The sequence below is a fragment of the Salvelinus namaycush genome, chromosome 21 (genome assembly GCF_016432855.1).
Source record: "Salvelinus namaycush isolate Seneca chromosome 21, SaNama_1.0, whole genome shotgun sequence".
Lineage (NCBI taxonomy): Eukaryota > Metazoa > Chordata > Actinopteri > Salmoniformes > Salmonidae > Salvelinus > Salvelinus namaycush.
In genome coordinates, this window is record NC_052327.1 from 27,097,708 (window position 1) to 27,118,494 (window position 20,787).

The window sequence follows — 20,787 nt, forward strand, 5'->3', positions numbered from 1 at the left end:
GAGGCAGTCACACACAGTCGCTAGAAAAAGGCTTCAACAACAGCAGCCATCTGCATAGATTATTGTTCTAGACTCACTATGCCTTTTTGGACATGGCTAATGAGTAGGAAGCCATCTGATATCCAGTGTCTGTCTCTGTCCATCAGACAAAGCGGATGACATGCCAGGCAGCGTGATCCAGGAGAGGGATGAGAAGGTGGAGGGGTCGGTGCTGCTGAGGTGGCCGGAGCCTGTCAACCCCAATGGCCTCATCCTGATGTATGAGATCAAGTTCCGCCAGGGCACCGAGGTGAGTCTGCATGGACCAGAGGCCTATGGGAGCTCTACAGGGCCTCAACCCTCAGGTTGACACTGTCTGTGTGTGTTTTCTTCCAGCCTGAGAAACACGAGTGTGTGTCACGCCAGCACTACCGTGTTCACAAAGGAACTCGTCTGACCAACCTGGGCTATGGGAACTACTCTGCCCGCGTGCGTGCCACCTCCCTGGCAGGAAACGGGTCCTGGACTGAGCCAGTGTCCTTCTACGTGCCCCCACCCAAACGTATGGAGAACACATGCATTTCCACATAAATTACCCTCTTCAAAGGACGTTTTATATAGATGATTTTCATGCCCAGAAATTATTTTGATGTGAACATCTTCGCTTTCTCACTGGTCAGATTTGAATAGTTGTTCTGTTTTCATCTGGTTGCAGGGGACTATGACAACGCATTCTATCTGGTCATCATCATCCCCATCATCGTGATAATTCTCATCGCCAGCCTCATCACTGTACTCTTCTTTATCAACAAAAAGAGGTAAGAGAAGCTGAATGATCACTAGAACAAATAATAAAACATTTGACTAATGCAATCTTAATCCGTTTAATGGTATAATAGTGCTATTGTGATAATTTCCTGCCATAGTCAGTTCATAAGATCGTAGGCTTTTCTGCTGAATGAACAACCCCATTTATCTGTTGCCAAATCTGCCTCCCCTGGCTCACACAGATGTGTTTGTGTCCACAGGAACAGTGACAGGCTGGGGAATGGTGTCCTCTATGCTTCTGTTAACCCTGAGTACTTCAGTGCGGCTGAGAGTAAGAACCCTCTGAAGACCTACTGTCATTTTAATGATGAGATCGTGTCAATGTCTCCTTAGATGATGGCTGTCTCTGACTGTCCTCTCCTCCTGTGTTCAGTGTATGTTCCAGACGAGTGGGAGGTGGCCAGGGAGAAAATCACCATGCACAAGGAGTTGGGCCAGGGTTCCTTCGGCATGGTGTATGAGGGCCTGGCTAAGGGCGTGGTTAAAGACGACCCAGAGACCCGCGTGGCCATCAAGACAGTCAACGAGTCAGCCAGCATGAGGGAGAGGATCGAGTTCCTCAATGAGGCCTCTGTCATGAAGGAGTTCAACTGTTACCACGTGGTGAGAGAGACAAAACACCAGTTAACATCAGGGATATTGGCTCAGAAACATTCGCTTTTAAATGATAAGGTATTGCCTCAATTTCAAAGGTTAAAAGTTAGAAACAAAAGAAAGAGATCCATCAGCTTGGGAGTTATAAGCCACCCCTTCTGATGCATAGGGTCAGAGACACCTAGCTGGCTGTTGAGGTCAGAGGTCAAAGCCAGGGTACACTACCCAAGGAGATGCAGTATAATTCCAGTATAACCTGAGGCCAGCTGTAACTGTGTGATCTGAGACCTCTAAGCTCTATCACAGCCAAATCCTCATTAATTCAGCTAAACGGAAGTGTTAAAGATTTCCCCCCTGGAAAGACTATGTTACAATCTTTTAGCATGTCTGGATGTTTAAAAGTCAAACATTTAATTATTAAGCTCAATTTGAATAATTTAGAGGCAAAGAGGAGGTTTTTTTCTTGCTTTCTTCAAAGCTCCTCAGTAGCTTTAGTTAAGAGGAGCCAGAGTAGTTTCAAAAGCAAGAACATTCCACATCACTTCAATCAGTTCGATTAATAACACTTAGAAATAATGTTTCTTGCCCAATAATAGCACAGAGATAATGTTTATTGCCCAAAAGCTTCATAAGAAATACTACATCAATGAGAATTGTTTGTACTAATTTCCTCTGATGCCATATCTGTTCTGTGTTCTAATTGGTGTAGGTGCGTCTGCTGGGCGTGGTCTCTCAGGGCCAGCCCACCTTGGTGATAATGGAGCTGATGACCCGTGGAGACCTGAAGAGCCACCTGCGATCACTCCGGAAAGAGGTACGTACATTACCCCTCCTGCTCTTTCTCACATAGTCTCTCACAGAACTCAAGTCTGTGGCCTTGTCCTGAATCTGTCTTGCCTACTACTTACCAAAACGGCATACTGTGTGTACTATTCATACTACATTCTATTTAGAACATACTGTTGTGTAAAAATTTAAGCAACAAATATCAGCATACTAGACTCACTCATACTGAGAATGCGTTATCTAATGCGCATTGCGTTGTTTCCTGCCATTCGTCCATTTTGAGCGTCTCACCTTATGTCACTATTAGCTGATTATCAGCTGCTGTCAAACACACGTGGATCTGAAAATACGACTCTCTACCTGTATAATGTGGAGCGAATTATTCTAAATGAAAAGCCCAAATGAGTTTGACATCCTGGCATTTAAAGCATACTTATTTTTCAAAATTTCACATACAATATGTAACGACTCTCCTCTTCGTCTGATGATGAGGAATAGGAATCATCGGACCATAGTAATTTAATTAAATAAACTGAACACTGAATGACAAAAAACAACAAAGAGAGTGAACGACACGAAACAGTCCTGTAAGGTGAAAAAATACAAAACAGGAAACAACTACCCACAAACACAGGTGGGAACAGGCTACCTAAGTATGGTTCTCAATCAGAGACAACGATTGACAGCTGCCTCTGATTGGGAACCATACCAGGCCAAACAGATAGAAAAGGACAACATAGAACAAAACATAAAATGCCCACCCCAACTCACGCCCTGACCAAACCAAAATAGAGACATAAAAAGGATCTCTAAGGTCAGGGTGTGACAGTACCCCCCCCCCCCCCCCCAAAGGTGCGGACTCCGGCCGCAAAACCTAAACCTATAGGGGAGGGTCTGGGTGGGCATATATCCTCGGTGGCGGCTCTGGGGCGGGACGTGGACCCCACTCCACCTTAGTCTTGGCCCATTTAGGTGGCGTCTCTGGAGCGGAGACCCTTGCCGCCGACCCCGGACTGGGGACCCTCGCAGCGGGCCCCGGACAGGAGGGCGACTCTGGCAGCTCCGGACAGGAGGGTGACTCTGGCAGCTCCGGACAGGAGGGAGACTCTGGCAGCTCCGGACAGGAGGGAGACTCTGGCAGCTCCGGACAGGAGGGAGACTCTGGCAGCTCCGGACAGGAGGGAGACTCTGGCAGCTCCGGACAGGAGGGAGACTCTGGCAGCTCCGGACAGGAGGGAGACTCTGGCTGCTCCAGACAGGAGGGAGACTCTGGCTGCTCCAGACAGGAGGGAGACTCTGGCTGCTCCGGACAGGAGGGCGACTCTGGCTGCTCCGGACAGGAGGGCGACTCTGGCTGCTCCGGACAGGAGGGCGACTCTGGCTGCTCCGGACAGGAGGGCGACTCTGGCTGCTCCGGACAGGAGGGCGACTCTGGCTGCTCCGGACTGAAGCCCGTCGCTGGAGGCTCCAGACTAGAGGGCGTCGCTGGAGGCTCCGGACTAGAGGGCGTCGCTGAAGGCTCCGGACTAGAGGGCGTCGCTGGAGGCTCCGGACTGACGGCCTTCGTTGGAGGCCTCGTGCCATAACTCCTCACTGGAGGCTTCGTGCCATGGATCATCACTGGAGGCTTCGTGCCATGGATCATCACTAGAGGCTTCGTGCCATGGATCATCACTGGAGGCTTCGTGCCATGGATCATCACTGGAGGCTTCGTGCCATGGATCATCACTGGAGGCTTCTTACCATGGATCATCACTGGAGGCTTCGTGCCATGGATCATCACTGGAGTGGAGAGACACACAGGAGGCCTGGCTCTGGGAGCAGGCACAGGACTCACCAGGCTGGGGAGACATGCAGGAGGGTTAGGGCTTAAGACAGGCACAGGACTCATCAGGCTGGGGAGACATGCAGGAGGCCTTGTCCTTGGCCGAGGCACCGGATGCACTGGGCCGTGGAGGCGCACTGGAGGTCTCGAGCAACGAGCCTGCACAACCCGTCCTGGCTCGATGCCCACTCTAGCCCGGCCGATGCGAGGAGCTGCGATGTAGCGCACCGGGCTATGAACATGTACTGGAGACACCGTGCGCTCCACCGCATAACACGGTGCCTGACCAGTACGACGCTCCACCCGGTAAGCACGGGGAGTTGGCTCAGGTCTCCCCTGCCAATCTCCCCGTGTGCCCCCTCCCAAATTCTGGGGCTGCCTCTCGTGCACCTCTCCTCGAGCCAACTCCTCGTAGCGTCGCCGCTCCGCTTTGGCTGCCTCCAGCTCCTCTTTAGGACGGCGATACTCTCCCGGCTGTGCCCAGGGTCCCTTGGCATCCAAAATTTCCTCCCATGTCCAGGCGTCCATCAATTGCTGCTCCTTCCTACCACGCTGCTTGGTCCTTTGGTGGTGGGTGTTCTGTAACGACTCTCCTCTTCGTCTGATGATGAGGAATAGGAATCATCGGACCAACACGCAGCGTGGTAAGTGTTCATAGTAATTTAATTAAATAAACTGAACACTGAATGACAAAAAAACAACAAAGAGTGTGAACGACACGAAACAGTCCTGTAAGGTGAAAAAACTACCCACAAACACAGGTGGGAACAGGCTACCTAAGTATGGTTCTCAATCAGAGACAACGATTGACAGCTGCCTCTGATTGGGAACCATACCAGGCCAAACACATAGAAAAGGACAACATAGAACAAAACATAGAATGCCCACCCCAACTCACGCCCTGACCTAACCAAAATAGAGACATAAAAAGGATCTCTAAGGTCAGGGCGTGACACTATAAAACATATTTTCACATTCCCAGAATGCCTACAATTTACAATGTAAGTACAGGTTTTTGGACACGGCCATTGTGTCAGTGCATTAATATGACACACGCACTCACGCACACACAGTCTTATATACCTAACCTTGTGGGGACACACAATTCAGTTCCATTCAAAATCTTATTTTCCCTAACCCCAACCCTAACCTGTACTCTTACCCTAACCTTAACCCTAACCTTAACCCAAAAACCTAACTTTAACCCTAAACCTAACCTTAGCTCATAATCCTGACCCTAAAACTAACCCTCGCTCCTAACCCTAACCCTTAACGTAATTCTAACTCTAACCTTAACCCCAAACCCCCTAGAAATACCATTTGACCTTGTGGGGACTAACAAAATGTCCCCAGTTTGTCAATTTTTTTGTTTGTTTACTATCGTTGTCAACACACACACACACACACACACACACACACACACACACACACACACACACACACACACACACACACACACACACACACACACACACACACACACACACGAAAGACATGGAGGGGGAGATATATCCACACCTCTTTCAGTTGGTCTCTCCCATTGTGTGGTGTGCCCTGGACTCCAGGCCAGGCCATGGTTCAGTGCTGCAGACAGGGAGAGGGAGGTTGGAGGGAGAAACTGAATGGTCTGCTTGTGCTCAGGTCTGTGCCTCTCTGCCACAGAACACGTCCAGCCAGGTTCTGCCCCCGCTGAAGAAGATGATCCAGATGGCAGGAGAGATTGCGGACGGCATGGCATACCTCAACGCCAACAAGTTTGTCCACAGAGACCTGGCTGCCAGGAACTGCATGGTGGCGGAGGACTTCACCGTCAAGATCGGAGGTGAGTGCCTCAAAATACAGTGGTACTCATAATCCCCGCTGTAAGTTTAACGCTAAACTCCCTCTGCTGTACTCCAAAGTAAGTATTTTGAGATCACTGAGTGCTTGAGTGGGAGGAATAGCTCGTAAATCTAAATGGACAGAAGAGAAGGAGAGGTGAGGTGATGGATAAGGCCCCATGTGCCTCCTCTTCTCACATTAGTGGGATATTTAGTGGCCATTTAAACCTCTCTTCTCCTCTTCTTGTCAGACTTTGGCATGACGCGAGACATCTACGAGACGGATTACTATCGGAAAGGAGGAAAGGGCCTTCTGCCGGTCCGCTGGATGTCCCCAGAGTCGCTGAAAGATGGCGTGTTCACCACAAATTCTGATGTCTGGTACGAGCTCCCCGCTGTCCTCCCTGACTCATACACACGCAGAGTTAGGAGGCCTGCGCAGAACAACAAGTGTACTCTGTATGTGTTCTAGAAAATTGCATGCCCTAGCTTGGGAAAAAACGGCAGATCACTTCACACACACACAGCCCATGTCCTAACCCACTGGGAACAGACGTCAATTCAACGTCTAATCTGTGTTGGTTCAACGTAATTCCATTGAAACGACGTGGAAACAACATTGATTCAACCAGGGTGTGCTCAGTGGGAAGGAAGTTTGGAGGTTATCTGGATGCCATTATAGTTAGTAGATACAGTAAGTCTTGGCAGTGAAAAATAGTTATTGTTTAGTCATGTACCTTTGTGCTTTCAGGACCATGGAGTGAGTTTAGAACAGCAGATCAAGGCTCCGCCCAGTTCTCTGTCTGGAATGGGCTGCATTAGAGAAATATAGCTGTTTACTAGCTCCTTAGTTTTTGTTTCCCAATCGAAAGTGTCCCACGGGTCTGTCCCTACAAGCACACTTAAACTCCTCCAGATGTTTTCAAATTATGGGTTAGAGTGCCAACAGAAACCCACCTCCACATCCCACTCCCTATCTTCCTCTTTGAAGTCAGGCAGATGAAAAGGAGCATTGTGGGAACCCATTCTGGGCTCTTATGAGATTTACCAGTAGGTGTCTTTATCTAAAAAAGTCTCTTAATGTGGTTTTGTCTTTCAACACTCTCCTGTTTCAGCCAATTAGATACAAGTCAGTGTTGTAATAGGCTTTTTTTAAAGAGTGTTGAGAGCCGTCTTAGATCTCTAGCCAGTGGCCTTGGAGAGCTAACAAATAATAATTGGCAACGATGCACTCTTTGTTTTCTTGTGTCAAGCTTAGGTTTTGGTTTTCTGTTGCAGTTCCTTAGTGGTCTCTGGGTAGTATACTGTCTCATGTTATTAATGAACAACACATGGATAAGGCAAGATGACACAAACATTTACATATGGCAGACATAATGCAGTCTATGTCCTTTTTTGATTAATATATGGAACATGAATTTATGAATAAACTTTTCTTCTGTTCTTTGCACCATCTGCTTTATACTGTGAGGGAGCATTCTTACTCAACCTTGTACTATGCAGCGCCATCATTGTAAAGAGCTTCCAGAGACTAGTTACATGCCCTGCTGGGCCCTGTGTATGGATGTTTTAGCCTGTATTACCCTGCATGGTTCTACCACAGTTATGCAGCAGCTGATGTGTTGTCTAATAAGCCTGTATCCTCTCGGTCGTCCCCTGCAGGTCGTTTGGGGTGGTGTTGTGGGAGATTGCCACCTTGTCTGAGCAGCCGTACCAGGGCATGTCCAACGAGCAGGTGCTGCGTTTCGTCATGGAAGGAGGACTCCTGGACAAGCCTGACAACTGCCCTGACATGCTGTGAGTCCCATGCTCTTTCTCTCAATGTCAATCTCACTCTTGGGCTGGGTCAGGGGTAGGATAATTTCTCAATGACATTATTAGCCACTCCTTCAAGATGTTATGTTTTTCCTATTTCCTGTTCCACTGTTATGCTTATTCTTTAGGTGCATTTTCAGATATTATTGTCCTTTAGTACCAGCTCACTGTCATTGTTTCCTAGCTAAATCTAAAGATTTACCTCTTGCGAATATTGCCTCTGCTGCTTCTCTTTAGAGGTGAGGGGCCAAATGTGCATACTATATCATGAGATCTGTATGCCAGTGGGGAGCTAAGCGAAGGCCTGACTGGTGACATTTACGTCACGGTTTAAATGGAGCTCAGTGACATCATGGCCCCCATGCTCAGCTGGCGGGACAGGAGCTCCCGCCTCAGCAGTAAGCCGAGGCCCATAGAAGGGATGCCACGGCCTGTGTGTGAAATATTTCCCTCATTCCCCATTAGTGAGGGTACGAGGCAACAGATCAGTGTCTGCTCATCAGCCCTATCCTGTAATAGAGAGAGCGAGAGAGCGAGAGAGAGAGACATACAGACAGAGCCTGAATTTCTAGACTCATTAAGAAATGTCTGTCTGGAAAGTGGGAGAGAACAGCCTCCTTAGCTGTCAGGTGGCTCTTCTGCGTATATGCATTTCTCCTCTCTGCTTCTGATCTCAATGTGAAGGCATTCCCTTTTTTCCTCCACTCTCCATGGCTGACCTCACCTTACAGAGAGGTGAGAGAGGGGCGAGTGTTATGCAGACACAAAACTCAGGTTTCTATGGCAGCCTCACAGTGGTGTCCTGATTGCAGGAGCGTGTGGGTTGTGTTACACAGGGGCGGGAGGGTGAGGGTTAGGGGGATGGTTTATATGGGAAAAGCTGCTGCTCATTACTACTGTAGTGAGTTAGTGAAGAGTTACATTATAGAGGCCTGTAGAGCCAGTAGGGTTGCAGAGGTGAACATTGCTGTAATCTCTTAGGGGAGAGAGGGGTATTTGGTATTTTATTAGGATCCCCATTAGCTGTTGCAAAAGCAGCAGCTACTCTTCCTGGGGTCCACACAAAACATGAAACATGACATAATACAGAACATTAATAGACAAGAACAGCTCAAGGACAGAACTACATCAATACATTTAAAAAAATTATTATAGAAAAGGCACATGTAGCCTACATATCAATACACACACACAAACTATCTAGGTCAAATAGGGGAGAGGCGCTGTGCCGTGAGGTGTTGCTTTATATGTTTTTTTAAACCAGGTTTGCTGTTCACTTCCATGAGATAGAATGAAGTTCCATGCAGTAATGGCTCTATATATAATACTGTACGCTTTCATGAATTTGTTCTGGATTTGGGGACTGTGAAAAGACCCCTGGTGGCATGTCTGGTGGGGTAAGTGTGTGTGTGTCAGAGCTGTGTATAAGTTGACTATGCAAACAATTGGGGAGTTTCAACACATTGTTTCTTATAAAAAGAAGTGATGCAGTCAGTCTATCCTCAACTCTTTACCAAGAGAGACTGGCATGCATAGTATTTATATCGGCCCTCTGATTACAATGAAGAGAAAGACGTACTGCTCTGTTCTGGGCCAGGTGCAGCTTAAATAGGTCTTTCCTTGCAGCACTCAACCAAATGAATGGACAATAATCAAGATAAGACAAAACTAGAGACTGCAGGACTTGCTTTTTGGAGTGTGGATTCAAAAAAGCAGAGTATCTCTTTATTACGGACAGACCTCTCCCCATCTTTACAACCATTGAATCTATATGTTTTGACCATGAAAGTTTACAATGCAAATTAACGCCAAGTAATTTAGTCTCCTCAACTTGTTCAACAGCCACAGCATTCATTACCAGATTCAGCTGAGGTATAGAACTTAGGGAATGATTTGTACCAAATACAATGCTCTTAGTTTTAGATGTTCAGAACAAGTTTATTACTGGCCACCTATTCCAAAACCCTCTTTAAGGGTTTCAGTGACTTCATTAGCTGTGGTTGCTGATGCATATATAGTTGAAATCATGCCAGTGGAAGGTCATTGGTAAAAATAGGAAAGAGTAGAGGGCCTAGAGAGCTGCCCTGTGGTACACCACACTTTACATGTTTGACATTAGAGAAGCTTCCATTAAAGAACACCATTTGAGTTATATTTGATAGATAGCTCTGAATCCACGATATGGCAGAGGTTGAAAAGCCATACCTCATACGTTTTTTCAACAACAGGTTATGGTCAATAATATCAAAGGCTGCACAGAAATCTAACAGTACAGCTCCCACAATCTTCTTCTTATCAATTAATTTAAACTAATCAGTCATTTGTGTTAGTGCAGTACATGTTGAGTGCCCTTCTCTATAAGAATGCTGAAAGTCTGTTGTTAATTTGTTTACAGAGAAAAGCATTGAATTTGGTCAAAGAGCTGGCAGCAAGCTTATAGGTCTGCTGTTAGAACCAGTAAAGGCCGCTTTAGCACTATTGGGTAGCGGAATTACTTTGGCTTCCCTCCAGGCCTGAGGACAAAGACTTTCCTCTAGGCTCAGATTAAAGATATGACAGATAGGAGTGGCTATAGAGTCAGCTACCATCCTCAGTAGCTTTCCATCTAAGTTGTCGCTTCCAGGAGGTTTGTCATCATTGATCGATAACAATAATTGTTCCACCTCACCCAGACTAACTTTACAAAATTCAAATTTGCAATGCTTTTCTTTATTTATGTTTTTTTTATGCATGAATATGATGGCTCACTTTTCGTTGTTGGCATTTCCTACCTAAGTTTGCCTACTTTGCCAATAAAGTAATCAGAAAAATTATTGGCAACATCAATGACAGAGAAGACAAGGAGAACATAATAGAGAAAGGGATGAGTCATATTTGAAAGGTTTTACCACGTGTGTATCATATCCTTAATTAGTTAGGAAATTCTGATTTTCAAAGGGCTACTTTCCCTCAAAGCTGAATTATTATGGGCATGAGTGAAAAATGAAATATTTATACTAGATAGACATTTTTGAAATATCTGAACTACTGTTCTATGGTAAAGGATGACTACACATTTGGTCCAATGTTAGGGAGCTGCATGAAAATATATGTTTTTTTGAGTGGTGATATTGGGGAACATGTTAATGGTCTACAGCTGAAGATTCCTGTTTACGTTAATGGTCTGGCATAGCATAGGTTGCTCTCTCTAGCTCTACTCTGGCCAGCTTTGTTTTGGTTATTTATAATGTTGTGAACGATGCAACGTTTACATATCATGATGTGAGTGAAATCTGCTAAAAGGTCCTGGAATGTGTTTGTGTGTGATGAGGAGCTGAGTGCTGACAAGCAGAGAGGATATACTGCAGTGTATTCACATCAACGAGTGTTACACACAGCGACAGATGGCTCAGGAAGAATTTGCAGCAGGCCAACGCCAAGCAGACAGGTTACTCTGGAGCGTGGGCTCAGCTCCAATCATTACAGCCATTTTCATGGGAGGTCTTGGAGCCGGGGTTTAGTTTAGCCATCTGAAAGACAACTTTAAGAGACTAACTGAGAGGGTGAAAAACAACCCATGGCTGGTGAAAACATAGTTTGAAGTTAAGCGTCTGCTTAACTACCCAGAATGCTTTGGTGCAGAGAGGCTAGAATACCCAGCTGTACAGGCTGTTGTGAGATCAGACAGAGAGAGGTGGCTGCTGGGAGATAGAGGGAGATGACTGAGGTGTTTATGAAGGTATTCTGAGGCTTTAGAAGGTATTCTTAGCTTGTTTGTGTATAATTTAAGATGTGGTGTGTGGGGGAGCACCGCACCCAACTGTAATGATTCTCCTTTTATTATGTTGTTTTGACGTTTTCTGTGTTCTGTCGCTGGCCTTCCACAGCATGTTCATTTATGATTTACTGTCTACACTATATATACAAAAGTATGTGGACATGCCTTCAAATTAGTGGATTTGGCTATTTCAGTCACACCCATTGCTGACAGGTGTATAGGATCGAGCACACAGCCATGTAATCTCCATCGACAAACATTGGCAGTAGAATGGCCTTACTGAAGAGCTCAGTGACTCTCATCGTGGCACCGTCATAGGATGCCACCTTTCCAACAAGTCAGTTCATCAAATTTCTGCGCTGCTAGAGCTGCCCTGGTCAACTGTAAGTGCTGTTATTGTGAAGTGGAAGCATCCAGGAGCAACAACGGCTCAGCTGCGAAGTGGTAGGCAACAAGCTCAAAGAACGGTACCGCCGAGTCCTGAAGCACATATAGAGTAAAAATCGTCTGTCCTCAGTTGCAACACTCACGACCAAGTTCCAAACTGCCTCTGGAAGCAACTTCAGCACAATAACTGTTCGTCGGGAGCTTCATTAAATGGGTTACCATTGCCGAGCAGCCGCACACAAGCCTAAGATCATGATTCGCAATGCCAAGCGTCTGCTGGAGTGGTGTAAAGTTTGCCGCCATTGGTCTCTGAAGCAGTGGAAATGCCTTCTCTGCAGTGATGAATTACTCTTCACCATCTGGCAGTCCGATGGACAAATCTTTGTTTGGCGGATGCCAGGAGAATGTTACCTGCCCGAATGCATAGTGCCAACAGTAACGTTTGGTGGAGGAGGAATAATGGTGTGGGGCTGTTTTCCATGGTTCGGGCTAGGCCCCTTAGTTCCAGTGAAGGGAAATCTTAACGCTACAGCATACAATGACATTCTAGACAATTTTGTGCTTCCAACTATGTGGCCACGGTTTGGCGAAGTCCCGTTCCTATTTCAGCATGACAATGCCCCCATGCACAAATCGATGTCCATACAGAAATGGTTTGTCGAGATCGGTGTGGAAGAACTTGACTGTCATGCACAGAGCCTTGACCTCAACTCCATCGAACACCTTTGGGATGCAGGTGTCCACATACTTTTGGACATATAGTGTAGTTGTACACATTCTACAGTATATTATGATGGTACATTCAAACTGAGATACTATGTATAGTTTGCAGTGGTTGTTTGTATAGAAAGCTCTGGAAGTTGTTTGGTTCAGTGAGTATCAGAAACATTTTCATGGGCTCTATAATATTGGTGTACTCTGCCACCTTATGGTGAGAAGATGTAATGATATATGTATAATTGAGATTGTCTGTGTGTTGCCCTTAGGTTTGAACTGATGCGGATGTGCTGGCAGTACAACCCCAAGATGCGTCCCTCCTTCCTGGAGATCATCAACAGCCTCAAGGAGGAGCTGGAGCCTCCGTTCAGTGAGATGAGCTTCTTCTTCAGCAAGGAGAACAAGCCCCCGGACACTGAGGAGCTGGACATGGAGGTGGAGAACATGGAGAATGTGCCACTGGACCCTGCACCCAGCAGACCCCCCACTGCCGTCCCTCAGCCCTCCCAGGGACCTATGGGGGCCACACGGGGCTCAGCGCCCCCTCCTCCCCAGCAGTTATCTCAAATACAAGGCCCTTCTAGTACCCTGATGGGACCTGGCTCCCCCTCCACCTCAGCCCCTGCTGCCTCTGCCTCAGCCTCCCCAAGCCTGGCTTTGGACAAGCATTCAGCACAGGTATCGGCCAACGGGCCAGTGGTAGTGCTACGGCCCAACTTTGAGGACACGCAGAACTACGCCCACATGAACGGGGGGCGCAAGAACGAGCGGGCGCTGCCACTGCCCCAGTCTTCAGCCTGCTGATCCCTAGCCCCCCTCCTCTCCCCTCAGCCAGATCACCCCTCTCCGCCTCCTCTTCTCAGACAGGGTAACATAAACTTCTCCTCCGCTTTAGTTCTAATGGGGGGATGGATGAGTGAGTAACTGACAGACATTATACTACTCTACTGCAGTAGGAGTCTTTTCTTAAAAAATAAAAATATTAACAAGATTTATGATTGAATACCGAGACTGAGAAACAGTACAGAAACCTGTTAAAGCATTTGGAGCATGGTGGCTCAAACCGAACTACAACACTGGGGAGCTCTGGTGTTTCCTTCTTGTAGAGTATTTGTTACTTTTTTTAAATCCTTAAAGAAAGACAAAAATACAGACTTATTAATATTCCCTGACTGACAGGTATTGTAAGTGAGAGACAATAACTTATTTTAAACATATCTGCCAGCAGATCCGACAGAAGAGCACTTTTTGTTGATTTCAGAGAGAAGGTTGTATATATCTGATTGTGTATTTCTATACAAACACATGATTCTCTTGACAGTAAGATATAGCTCCTCTTCCACACTTCTTTCCATCAATATACTTCTCCTCCCATATTTCAGACATTGATGTGTTCTGGACTAGGCTCATTGGTTTTCCTGTCAATATTCCGGGGTAGGAGGGAATGTTTCAGGAGTGGGTAGATAGGATAGAGGGGCTATTGTAAATCTGCCATATGTTTTGCCAAATCAAAGTTAGCAATTTTCTCCCTCCTGCTCTTCATTTCTCTCTTTGATTGGACATGGAGAGAAACACAATCAAGCATCCTAAAACTCCCACATTGCTGTTTCTTTTCTTTTTCTACTTCACAATTACAATCAAATTGTAAAAGGAATTTGCCTGTTTTCTTTTCTGGGGTTTTTCGGGTTCACATCAGAGCCCTTATTTGGAGTCCTATTTTATTGTATGTGTCATCTGAGAGATGAAAACACCAACATCACCAACAGAGACATTGAACAAAAAAGGACTTGGCGCCAAAATTACAACACATACAGAGACAAACCTGAAGTGGAAGGTATTGGATCAGTTCTGATACAAGGAGAACTAAAGGACTTAACAGAACTCCACGTTGTGAGCATACATAAGTCTGCTAAAGGCATTGTACACAGCAGGTATTTTTTTTAGACTAGTCATTAGTCTCTCTGTACAATTCAAACATTTATATAAAGGTCTTACAGTTGTATGTTAGACCTTAGGATCATTTTCACACACACATCATTGGTTTGTCACTTTTATAACTTTTATACGGTTCAGATGTTCTCTTCTATGTCTGTACAGAATAAAGCTGCTATTTTTTTCTTTTTCTTTTTTGGATGTTATATATATAAAGAAATCCTTCAGGTTGACTATTTTATGATCTCCACTACAGTCCATTTCTTATGCTTCATACTTCTAGCAAAAACAATATTTAAAAAAAGGACCTTTCTCTCTTCTTTACCCCAGAACAGGTTGTCTGTATCACAACATATTGTCCATTGCCTTTTATTTTTTATGAACATGTTTTTCTTTGCATTCTTTTTTGTAGATTTCTATATAATTATCATTATTATTATTATTATTAGTTCGAATGGACACCGGAGCTCCGTGTGCGAGTGTGTACGTTTGGCACCCTTTTTGTACCAGTTGTCTAGTACCTAGTTATTGCCCCCTAGGTGCAACTTAATCTCAGGTCGAAGTACATGTTTTGCTTTCTCCATACATTCTCATTACTGTCCTCTGCTTGTTTCACCTCTCTGTCGAGTCCAATAGTGCCCTCTCCCCTCCAGCCCCACACTGAAATGTGCAGTATACCTGCCTCCCCCAGTGCCTCCTTTTGAAGTCAGGATTAGTTACACAGGATCTTCTTTTTTCTACTGGATCTGGTGTTTTAACCCATCCATTTTCCTGCCTCTCAATTGATAGGGCTAATTGGGTTGTCTTGTTTGCCTTAATGATCCCAACCACTCGCCATCCTCTCAAAGAAAGCTCATCCATAATCAAAGTTCTCTTTTTGTGTCTTAGATTTCAAGTGCAGCATTACTGCTTATTCTCCTTTATCATCCATTTAATTTGTGTTGTCATACTCAGTCTCTTATGATCAAAGTGAAAACAGTTTCTATTGTTTGTCTCCTTAAACATGGCACCTGTAAACCAAATAAGAATGGGTTAAAGTCCAGGGAAGTGGTCACATTTCAATGTCATAAATTGAATAGGTCTTACTGGGGGTGTCAGTATGAAAAGTGTTTTTGAAGGATTTCTCCTCATCTTTTGAAAAAGTTTCCAGCTTTGAAGTTATTCTCTGTAGGATTGTTATTTTTTTAATTTATTTTCCTTTTGTGATATCAGTTTAAATCACTGTATAAATGCCCCTTCATTCATTATAAAGTTGGATTTTTGATATGTACTTTCTTTGGTGTCATGGCTGAGGGACTTTCTTTTTCTTCCCTTCAAGTATATATCTACCTCACTCTTTTTAAGTGTGTATGAAAAGAAAAGTACGTCTCACCTTTTCTCATTAGTCTGTATAAGGTTATAACATTATTAACAAAACACACCACACACAAACCCGGTTGGTGTAGAGATGGGATTGCGCTAGGGTGGCTCTAATTTTATATCTGGTCCCATGCTTAAAAAGTTCTGTATCAACTACATGTCAAATCAAATTTTATTTGTCACATGTGCCGAATACAACCTTACCGTGAAAATGCTTACTTACAAGCCCTTAACCAACAATGCAGTTCAAGAAATAGAGTTAAGAAAAGATTTGCTAAATAAACTAAAGTTTTAAAAAATCGAATCAAAAAGTAATACAAGAAAATTACATAACAATAACGAGGATATATACAGGGGGTACCGAGTCAATGTGCGGGGGTACAGTTTAGTCGAGGTAATTTGTAAAGTGACTATGCATAGATAATAAACAGCGAGTAGCAGCAGTGTAAAAACCAACGGGGAGGGGGGGGGGGGTCAATATAAATAGTCCGGGTGGCCATTTTATTAATTGTTCAGCAGTCTTATGGCTTGGGGGTAGAAGCCTTTTGGTCCTAGGGTACCGCTTGGTACCGCCTGGTACCGCTTGCCGTGTCTGACTTGGGTGAACAGTCTGACTTGGGTGACTGGAGTCCTTGACAATTTTTTGGGCCTTCCTCTGGCACCGCCTAATATATAGGTCCTGGATGTCAGGAAGCTTGGCCCCGGTGATGTACTGAGCCGTACGCACTACCCTCTGTAGCGCCTTATGGTCAGATGCCGAGCAGTTGCCATAACAGGCGGTGATGCAACCAGTCAGGATGCTCTCGATGGTGCAGCTGTAGAACTTTTTGAAGATCTGGGGACCCATGACAAATCTTTTCAGTCTCCTGAGGGGGAAAAGGTGTTGTCGTGCCCTCTTAAAATGTTGTGCTGGTCCAAAGATTTTAAATGGAAAACAAAGTATGTTTGTAGTTTGAAAGTATGAGGAATATAATGTATGTGGTACAGGTTATATTATGGCTTTGATTTAATAAAAGAGGTTGACTGGCATGTACTGTATTGCACAGGAAATGGCTCTATTCCCACCCTCATGGTTCGAGCATTAACATGCTAACCGGGTTACCTAATAATGCTAACTTAGAACAACATTAAATTACTATTGTGATGGGAAGCATTTGTCGAAGGCTACATGAGGTACACTATGTATTGGTAGAGAGCACGACACAGCCACCTCAGACATCCCATCTCCACTCCTCTGCAAATGATTTCACAACTAGAAATCTTCTGATCATACAGCTGGTAAGAAGGGTGAAGCTGAATGGTATCTTCTTTTTGTTCTATTGTATCATGAATTTAGGTCAATTTAAAGCAAATCAATACATTGCAGTTAAGCAACATGTGGATAAAGAAAAATGGGAACATTGCATTAAGACATTTTGCAATGTAATATATATTGGGAAACCAGGTAGATCAGAGGATGTTTGGCTTTAGCCTGAATTCTGGACATCTAAACCACTACTGACATTGAAACAACTCCTATAGAATGTTTGCCAACACTGGCTTCTGGTTTCAGCTTAAACATTTCTTCATGTAAAAATGTTAATTGATAATATCCTATGTATGGTGATGTAAAGTAAGGATTTCCCCTTAAGTATAAATGACGGCACTTATTTCTTTGAAACCCTCCTAGTGAAGACAACATACTCATATACTCCTAGACTCAACTGCCCCACAAGTCCTCAAAGTTAGTGCTACAACTACAAACAGAGCTTTGTCGTTTATGTTGCTGGGAGCAGTTGAGTGTAGAAATCACCAGCATTAGAGATATACTAGGTCAATATGGAGTAATTGTGTTATATGAAGGCATATGGTTAGGACACCACATACTCTGTCCTGGGAGGGATGTCTCAAAGCAGACTAACTGTATAAAAACATCTACAGCCATCTGCTGCTGCTCCACCTCCTCATGCATCTGTCAGACAGGACACTGTTGTTTCCTCTGTACTCCTTCATCATCTAATCTCTCCATCTTATCCACCTGCCCCTAATGACTAACTTTTCTAAATAACACCTACAAAGCTCCCACATTCAAATAATGCAGTTATCTTTTTTTGTATCCTGTTAAGATTTTTGAAACCATTCCAATTGGCTTGGAATAGATTTATCAGATTTTTCTACTGTCCCTTCATCGTAATCTTCTTCATCATCATCCTCATTGTGATTATTCATAAGACTGCACCCTCTTTCTCTATTCTACTGCTGCTGATAATAACACTGCTTCAAAGACTGTCTCAATCCGTGGGTGTAAATCCTCTAAGACTGTGCCAATATCAATGGAAGTGTGGTTGAGATGGCAGCGTTGGATTTAGACCTCAAATTCTCATTAAATGTATTTTTCAATAGATTAAGGGTCATTGAAAGGGGAAGATCCAATTTTGTAGAGCAAAAGACAAGTGGAGCTGAGGGCATATTAGAGTTTATACTAGTTACGGAACAATATTTAATTTTTGCGGTAGTGGGATGGAGAAAGGTTTTTGGTTCACAGTTCAACATAGCCCGGAAGGCTAAAGTGTTCTACAGTATATTCTGAAGTTATTATTTTTGAGGAAGAAATCCATTGGGGGGGAAATGAGTGCAGCAAAAAAGACTTGGTTGGATGAATGGCACATTTCCAGAAACAAATGGCTTTATACTGTATATATGCTACCAGATTTTAAAGAAAGAATCTAGGTCACCTTTTTAATGCTAGAATCCTTAGTTGAAACAAAAACAAAATAGTCAACCCAACTCTTTTTTGGGTAAAAAGCTGAGGGATGGGCCTGGAGAAATGTTACCACTCTCAAATATATAGACAGGGCTATGGATGCAAGGACTGACCATCCATGATATCAAAATGTAAATTTTAACCATATTTTGAGGCTACAGTATACAGTGTTTGTTTACATTTATGTTGTTTACAAACATTGGAGCAAAAAAAGCTTATATTTGGGGTTCTGATCGGGTATGACAGTGGAATTAAGCGCCTGAGGTATTTATAAGTTATATTCTTCAAGAATCAATGGGTATATATCAATAATTCATAAGTCCAAAAATGTATGTAGCAACTAATGATTCTAGTTTTAACAAGAGCCTTGTGCTTCTGTTGTTGAGTACAGTATAATGGATGGGAGTGTTTCACAATTAGATTTAGTGTTTCAAGTGTTGGTGTCTGTAATGATAAAAGATACAGATCTGTGACATTTATTTCTTCTTATTTTCAGTTATCAAAATGGGTTAAAGGGTTGTCCTGTTGTGAAGTGAATATCTGTTTTGATGGAACGCTGCCAGAGTTGTTTAGTTACCAGAAGGTTACAGACCTATTATACCCATAACTCAACCAAACACATGGACATAAATAGTACAGGCATGTCCAGTAGATTACGGGTAGTCATGGCAGAGAGTAAATAACATGACTAGAGTTTTAAGAAGAGTTGTTTACAGTAGATGAATAGTTGCTTTTTGCATTGCCAGTTTGCATGGAGATAAATGGAGATCAAATTGACTGAAACGGTTGCATTTCAATTCTCATTAATATTCATTTAATTGTATTTTCTTCCGAATGTTTTATATGTAAACTTCAGGTTTATATGAGATGCATCAGTGCAATCAAATCGCAATAATGAGCTTGAGGTTTATCAGTATAATTTTTCAGGCACTGTTGTTCTGCTTGGCATTCTGACAACTTCAAAATGGGCCTTGATCTACTGAGAATATTTTACTTGTTTTTTATTTTCTTTACTTTCACAAAATCTGAATCGCTGTGTCATTTCAATGATTGGCAAATAGATTTGGTTAAACAGCTTGGCTAGACTGTCTTCTTGCAAGTTCTGTATCTGAGGCCTCCTGTTTTTTTCATGCGTATAGTTGAGCTGGTGTATTTTTGACATGCCATTCTCTTAATGTGTATCTATGAGAATTTCTTGTATTTTCTTTTTTTCTTAAATTTTGAATAAAAAAGTGAATGAGAAAGATGACTTGTTGCGATGACTTATTACTTATGAATTATAAATGATACACATTCCAACATACCTGACTGTATAATTGTATATTTAGCAGAATTACTTTCTGTTGATCAAATCAAAAATCAAATAAAATGTATTTGTCACATGCGCCAAATACAACAGGTGTAGACCTTACAGGGAAATGCCTACTTACAAGCCCTTAACCAACAATGCTTTAAGAAGTTAAGAAAAAAAAGTGTTAAGTAAAAATAAAAGTAACAAAAAAATTAACAGCAGCAGTAAAATAATAAGTGAGGCTATATACTGATACAGTATGAATAGTAACAAAAAGGGGGCCATCATCTAACACACAGTTCCCAGCCTGTGCTCACCTTGACTGGGCCTTCAGGAGTCTTGAAGACAGTTATCATGTGTCTTTGCTATTAATGTACAATATATCTGAGATATATAGATCCCTACTTCCCTGCATCCCCAGAGTAGATGACATCCAGACCCATCCTTGGAGAGGGACTTCATGTCTATGATGGAGTTCAGTCTATCTCGTCTTCCTTCAATGCAGCAATGGTTGACAGGACAGAAGCCACACACATCTCTATCTCTGTAGCCATTGTTCTTCCCTGTCTGCTCCAGAGAGATACCCCTAGAACCCAGGGCTATACCAAGATGTATGGCAAACTTTGAAGCAAGCCCAAAAAATGTGACTGTTCAGATTTGGGTATTAAAATCTTGGTTTTGAGGTTACAAGTGTTGTGCGTGTTATTTCTGAGTGTTGATTCTAGTGGGGTTAACACCAATAGGATTGAAATTGAAGCTACCTGCAGTGAATAAATGAAGTGTTATTTGAATCACAGTGGAATCAACATTGCTTGGTGTTGTTGTCACTTGACTATGTTTAGTTAATTTATATGTGGGAGGGGCTTCAACATATTTCCCAGCATGCTTTGTTGCAGGTTGATTTTTAGAATAGTATGCTTTAATATCTATGGTTCTGCATGCACATTGATTGAT

At 43.6% G+C, this 20,787-nt stretch overlaps 1 protein-coding gene across 1 annotated transcript in view; it reads left to right on the forward strand.

Annotated features, from left to right (window-relative positions):
• igf1ra (insulin-like growth factor 1a receptor) overlaps window positions 1-15,992 on the forward strand; it is a 141,055-nt gene extending 125,063 nt beyond the window's left edge. Inside the window, exons 12-21 of the mRNA XM_039016884.1 lie at window positions 147-289; window positions 376-541; window positions 695-797; window positions 1,008-1,078; window positions 1,181-1,410; window positions 2,111-2,215; window positions 5,675-5,834; window positions 6,084-6,213; window positions 7,495-7,629; window positions 12,778-15,992. Coding sequence (XP_038872812.1) covers window positions 147-289; window positions 376-541; window positions 695-797; window positions 1,008-1,078; window positions 1,181-1,410; window positions 2,111-2,215; window positions 5,675-5,834; window positions 6,084-6,213; window positions 7,495-7,629; window positions 12,778-13,312 — 1,778 coding nt within the window. The 3' untranslated portion in view covers window positions 13,313-15,992. The remainder of the gene's footprint in view (window positions 1-146; window positions 290-375; window positions 542-694; window positions 798-1,007; window positions 1,079-1,180; window positions 1,411-2,110; window positions 2,216-5,674; window positions 5,835-6,083; window positions 6,214-7,494; window positions 7,630-12,777) is intronic.
• Window positions 15,993-20,787: the final 4,795 nt, after the last annotated feature.